The sequence below is a fragment of the Diorhabda sublineata genome, unplaced genomic scaffold, assembly GCF_026230105.1.
Source record: "Diorhabda sublineata isolate icDioSubl1.1 unplaced genomic scaffold, icDioSubl1.1 Dsub_161, whole genome shotgun sequence".
Taxonomy (NCBI): domain Eukaryota; kingdom Metazoa; phylum Arthropoda; class Insecta; order Coleoptera; family Chrysomelidae; genus Diorhabda; species Diorhabda sublineata.
The window spans coordinates 735-6,725 of record NW_026614091.1 but is presented as its reverse complement, the minus strand read 5'-3'; the positions used below and the strand labels follow the sequence as shown (position 1 = coordinate 6,725).

The following is a 5,991-nucleotide window of genomic DNA, read 5'->3' as shown; positions in this document are numbered from 1 at the left end:
AATATTTCAAGTATCAAATACTTTAGTAAATATTAGTCACTAAACTTTTTAGTAATAGGACTTTAAGATGAACTCCACTGAGGTTAACGCATGTGTTATGTTACCTATTTACACGCGGATTCACAAAATTCAATTACATTTTAATACTTCGTTATAAATGAGTGTGAAGTCAAAATGTTGTCACTTTAGATATTTTCAAATAAGTTTTGTCAATTTAACAGAACTTTTGTACTAGTGTTATGACATCGAATTTATAATAAATATAATAACCTGAATAAAACATTATCTTGGATGAGCAGCACATTCAAGTAGATTGATACTGAACTAACCTGATCGAATACCAGAGTTCCTTTCAGTATCACTGTTGCATGTATCCTGGATAATACCATTATCTGTAAGTTGAATATGTTTGATTAATAATAGCTGTTTACCAAAAACCAAAAGATTTATATCTAAAGTTTATCTGGATAAGGATGTGAATTGGAAAAAGGACCTTTTAGGAACCCAATTGTCTGACATTAGCTTACCCACTTATTACTACTACTTACCTGCACTTTCGTTGTGTTCATGAGAATCTTTCAATTCATCACCATAATTATTAATTTGGAAACTAATGTCCTCTGCGCCACAATTATCATCACACTGGAAATAGGTGTCATTATGAGTAATGTCAGAACAATCAGTAACTTCCATTGCATCGTTTCCTTGGGCCTTTTCAAGAATATTTGACATTCTTACAATATCTTTAGTAGCATTTGGAAGTCTATAGTAATCATAATGTATTTTTTCATGATGTCCTAAGTAGTCAGCCACGTCTTTTATTTCAGTCTTGCCCAAATTCATCGTTCCATATTTTGTCGCGATATGTTTCCTTAATTCCGTGCCTCTTAAAGTCCCAGGATTCTTAGCGCCACATAATTTTGAATATGTATTCATTAATTTAGTTGCTGAAAGATGACTAACAAAATTTCCAGGTATACCAAATAGATATTTATTCTTTGAATCCACATTTGCGTTCTTCCTATGCTTGAGTATTAGTTTGAGAGCTACAAAGTTTGCTTTATTTACCATTACAGGTACTCCCCTCATAAGTTTACCTTTTATTAGGAAACGTATATAATTTTTTGTTTTCTCCTTTTCAGAAGAATCGAGGTTTTTCAGCAGCTCATCGTTTTCTTTCAACTCTTCATATTGTAAAAAATCATTGATTTCTACTCTTTCAATTTCTCCAGCCCTTCGGCGATTGAAGAGCTGTAAAGAAATTAAAACTGTACCAAGTAATTCTTTCCATGAATTGTAAGTAAAGCTTACTAACAACTTTTTCATGAATGTTTTTCTACGATCTTCGAGAAAAACTCTCAACTTCTGAATGTCTTGGGAAGATGGTAATATTACTTTTTTCTTTCTTTTCTGCTCCAGTTGATTCTCTTGGACAGTTTTAAATACATCATGTGATAGACCTTCTTGCAATAGCTGAAGGAAATCTTTTACATCTTCTTGTCTGGATCTCTCCTTTTTTTTTATATACTCTGATATCAAATAAAATGAAATTTTTTTTAAATATGAGCCTATGGCATAAGCAGTGGCCGGATTCTTATACTTGCCTGTTTCAGAATTTAATGAACACATCTCATTTATACTAAGCATTACATGATCATAGTAGACAGGATCAAATACTTGTTCAAATTTTATTTCTGGTAAGTTTGAAACTTCTTTAAATTTCAGAAAAAATGTTGCAACACACCTCAATCTCGTTCGGATCATCTTGTACAAATGAGGTGACCTATATTTTTGGGCCAAACGATTTCCAAACAGAAGTATTCCGTCATCTGATATTATAGTTTGGGCTACTTGATCATTGCGGAGCATTGGAAGTATTTTGTATCTGAGGATATCACTAGCCACTACAGAAACAAATAAACTTTTTTGTCTACTTGATACTGAGGAATCTTTACTTCCTTTTAACCTGTTCAATTTACACCTCCTAAAGTGTGATATTAGGGACAAATGGGAGTACATTCCTCCACAATTAGCACACGGCTTAAAATGATCTCCTTTTCTTTGTTTCATTGCAGAAGGACGTCTAACGACGATAAGGTCATTATTCATATTGCATTCTGCTTGGGTATTATAAATAAAGTCACCTTCTACTCGAATTTTACTGATGAGTCTAAGCCGAGTAGTGTCTTTCTTAGGAAGGCTAAAAATAGATTTAACTTCATCTTGATCAATATGTTTGAGCTCCAAATGGCGTGCGAATTTTGTTTGCAGTTTCAAACAAAACTTACAGAAGTGCTTCTTCGATTTTGACTCAATAATATTCAGCTCTCTATAGTTCAAAGTACTTGGTTTTAAATTATCCGTCTTCAGATCTAAAATATATAATTGCAACATTTATCTAGAATAAGAACATTAAAATTATAGTAAAGATTCTGAACTGAATTTTCAAAAATGAGGAATTTGACATCTCATATTTTCTGAAAAATTGGTGTGAACTTTTTGAAACTCATTGTATAATTATTTAAAAAAAAAAATGAAAAATTAGTGGCCACCTGATAACTGAGGTATAAATTCATGATTTCTTTCACAAGCTAGAAACTAATGTGAAAATGACTTACGCTTATTTGTTTTTGTGACATTAACAGTCTCAGTATCTTCTGTTATGTAAGTTGGATCATGTAATGAATTATCTCTGTCCACACTAAGATCACATTCAGAAACTGCAATATCTATAAACAAGATAGGTAGATCACATTATCACTTATCATGTAGACCTACTTCCTTATTAGATTAATTAAAACTGACGGCAACAACTATAAGTTGAACATAGACTTACTTTTTTAAGAACAAATTCACGTCTATTGAGAAAGTACCATACTTACTTTGATTTATTTTTGTATCATCTGCCTCATATGTAGGATAACATCTAGAATTATCTTCATTACCACAGAGATTAGATGTAGAAATTGCAGTATTCATATCTAAAAAGGAATGGTGCAAATGAAACAGTTTATATACATAGATCAATGATCAATTATAGAGGATTTGAAACTAATTTAGTAACTATGTATAGATTTCCATCCAAAATTTTACAAAAACAGGAACTGTTTCAGATATTTTATAAATAATATAGTTCAACTTACCATTCAGACTTTCAATATCTTCACTCATTTGGATATCTCGTTTCTTTTTTTCCAATATATTTCTATTATTATTGAGAAAAACTATATGAGCTTCATAAAAGCCCATTTTTTTATATGGAGCCCACACCAAATCTCCTTCAATTGGAGTCAACTGCCTTGTAGGTACTATGTACAGAATTTTGTCCTCAATAAACCTCACTAGACAGTATTTCTTACTGTTGTCTATAAATAATTATCAACAGATAGTATTTACATTTTCAGCAGAAATTATCTGAACACCCGAAGGTCAGGTGTTTGACAAAGCTAGTAAAGTCCATTTCAGAATAATCGCAATATGCATCTAAAAGATTGATAACTCGACAGAATATGAAAACCATTTCGTGAACTTTTTATTTCTATGATAATGAAATTTTCAATTTTCATTCCATTTCTCAAGAAGCTACAAGTACTAAATTATAGCTTATAGAAGCAGATTGCTCACTCAATATTGTATCTCTCATACACACTCCTGGGAAACAACCTTTGCTCAGAAAGTTTGTCAGTTATGACACACTGTTGTTGGATATCTTATTCTGATAAGTTTCCCAACAGACAAATCCTATCTTACTTCGCTACTGCATAAAATCGTAAATACATATGCATAACTAGATTCTAAAAATACATAAAAAATATTATTTAGCATCCTTTAAACGTTAAAAATAATAACATTGGGCAACATTGTAGGTTCGTTGTTCTTTCACATTTTTAAGCTTAAACTGAGATAAGATTCTTACCCTTTGTTGTTTTGCCAGTGTTTCCCCTATTTTAATTGGTTTTGAGTGTCATTATTCTAAACAGAGTATTATTTCATGTGAACTATAACTATTGATAAAGTAAAAACTGCACATTATTGTTGTGTGTGTCGTATTAATTCCACTTCCGCGTACAACAAAAACCTTCAATTTTTAACAAAATTTCAACAAATAAATTGAATACACTCCATAATAGACAAAATAATAAATATATTACTGATTATATTTCTAAAACGTTTATAACACATCTATTAAACAACTCATTATAATTACGTCATATTTTATTTTTCAAAGAAACCCGTCAGTACAAAGTACCTTATGTTCAGGATAACTAATCAAAAACCAAAAGAATAAATTGTGAAATGTACAGATGTTTCACAAAAATAAACAAACTTGATTCGAGTTCTTACAACACTGTGTTTGTCCTCTAACACCAATAATGAATTTAATCAACTTTTTCGTTCATAATATTAGTATCACTACACTAATGGTTAGTATTTATTATTTAGTTAAATCTATCATCGAACAGTTTATATTATTTAGTGTCGGGCATTGTATCAATTGGATACACCCCTGAGCGCGTGGAAAACAATTTCTTGTTGCGCCGTGGAAAATTTGAACCATGAACATCAAAAATGCCGACATCGAATGAGCCATCAACTGTTATTGTAAGCTTTATACTGTGCTTTTGGCTTTTACTTTATTTCACGTTTAAGAATGACAGAAATTCGTTACTGAACGCGGTATGCAACAGTAAAAAATTGTATGAGTAATACAATCTCTCTAATTTGATTTAGAAAAGATACAAAAAATGGAATGCACTATAATTATCCAATGATATATTAAAACTAAAATATAGCGCGATTATTCTGAAATGCCACGTGCAACACATCGGCAGTTTGAAAAATGGCGACTTATATCCTAAATACACATTTTCAATTTGATTTCACATTTATCAGTAAAATTAGATATTATAATTACCTTTTACTTTACGAAATCGATTCATACTTTCTTTTGTCGATAAAGATTATTCACCGGCAATATAACTAAAAAACGATATGAATTAAACTGTATCTATAAGCACTTAATGATATAGCTTTACTAATGGAGAATAGAAAATGGATCATTCCAAAAGAACAAAACCGACGAATTTAGAATGATTACTGGAAAATGAACAATGGAGTTTACCAATTGCATATATTAATATATATATATACCTAATTAGCCACATTTATTAAGCTGGTCTACTATAATCCCCGAACTCATAGCTTCTTTGCAAATTCTTTCAAATATCATATTTGAAACATAAGATACCACTAGATGGAACTTATCAAAGTACAAAATTTTTTGCTTGTTTTTTTAACTAACATGGATTCATATTTGAAATTCGTGAAAATAGGGTTTTATCTAGTCTTTATGTCGAGATATTCGTTCTTTATTGAAATTTTTCATTGTTTCAAATTGCAAAATAATAGCATCCAATGGGAATATTATAGGTACCTACCTAGATGGCTTCCAAACTACGCAGTTCTGTAGATTCAACGATAGAGTGCGCAGTATATATTTCAAATAATGTTGAAAAACTGTCAAATGTCAGGAATAATTTTAAGACTTGAAGTCACTGGGCCCAGTTCTTCGAATAACAAAACCCATAGAAGGAGAATTAAATACTTTATTTTGAAGCCAACATATCTATGTCTAGAGTACCTTTATAACTGTCTTTGCATCTAAATTGTATTATGTATTTCTGTTTCTATTTAGAAAAAATATAGGTATTTATGTTGATATTTTTACCACCTGCATATATCATAAATAATGGTAAAGATTAATACAATAAATTATAGTAAACGAGCTCCAGATATATAATTCGATTAAAACTATATAATACCTACCTATGTATTTAAAAAAATTAATTCGTTCATATGAGGTATGTATAGACATTCGATTTTAAACATCGCCGTAACTTCACTAATTCTTGTAATATTAAACCGTTCATTGTTAATCCTTTGAAGTGGCGTTCTAATCTGTTTTTAGGCGTTTTTGATGATTCGTCTCCT

General features: G+C 30.5%; 1 protein-coding gene across 1 annotated transcript; it reads right to left on the bottom strand.

Moving 5' to 3' along the window:
- Positions 1-329: 329 nt before the first annotated feature.
- LOC130452088 (uncharacterized) lies at positions 330-5,112 on the bottom strand (the record flags this gene model as incomplete). The annotated part of the gene is made up of 6 exons (XM_056791411.1): positions 4,916-5,112; positions 3,144-3,365; positions 2,883-2,981; positions 2,619-2,729; positions 549-2,372; positions 330-392 (listed from the first exon to the last, which is right to left on the bottom strand). Coding segments are annotated over exons 1-6 (2,344 nt in total), but the record flags the coding sequence as incomplete, so codon positions are not given.
- Positions 5,113-5,991: the final 879 nt, after the last annotated feature.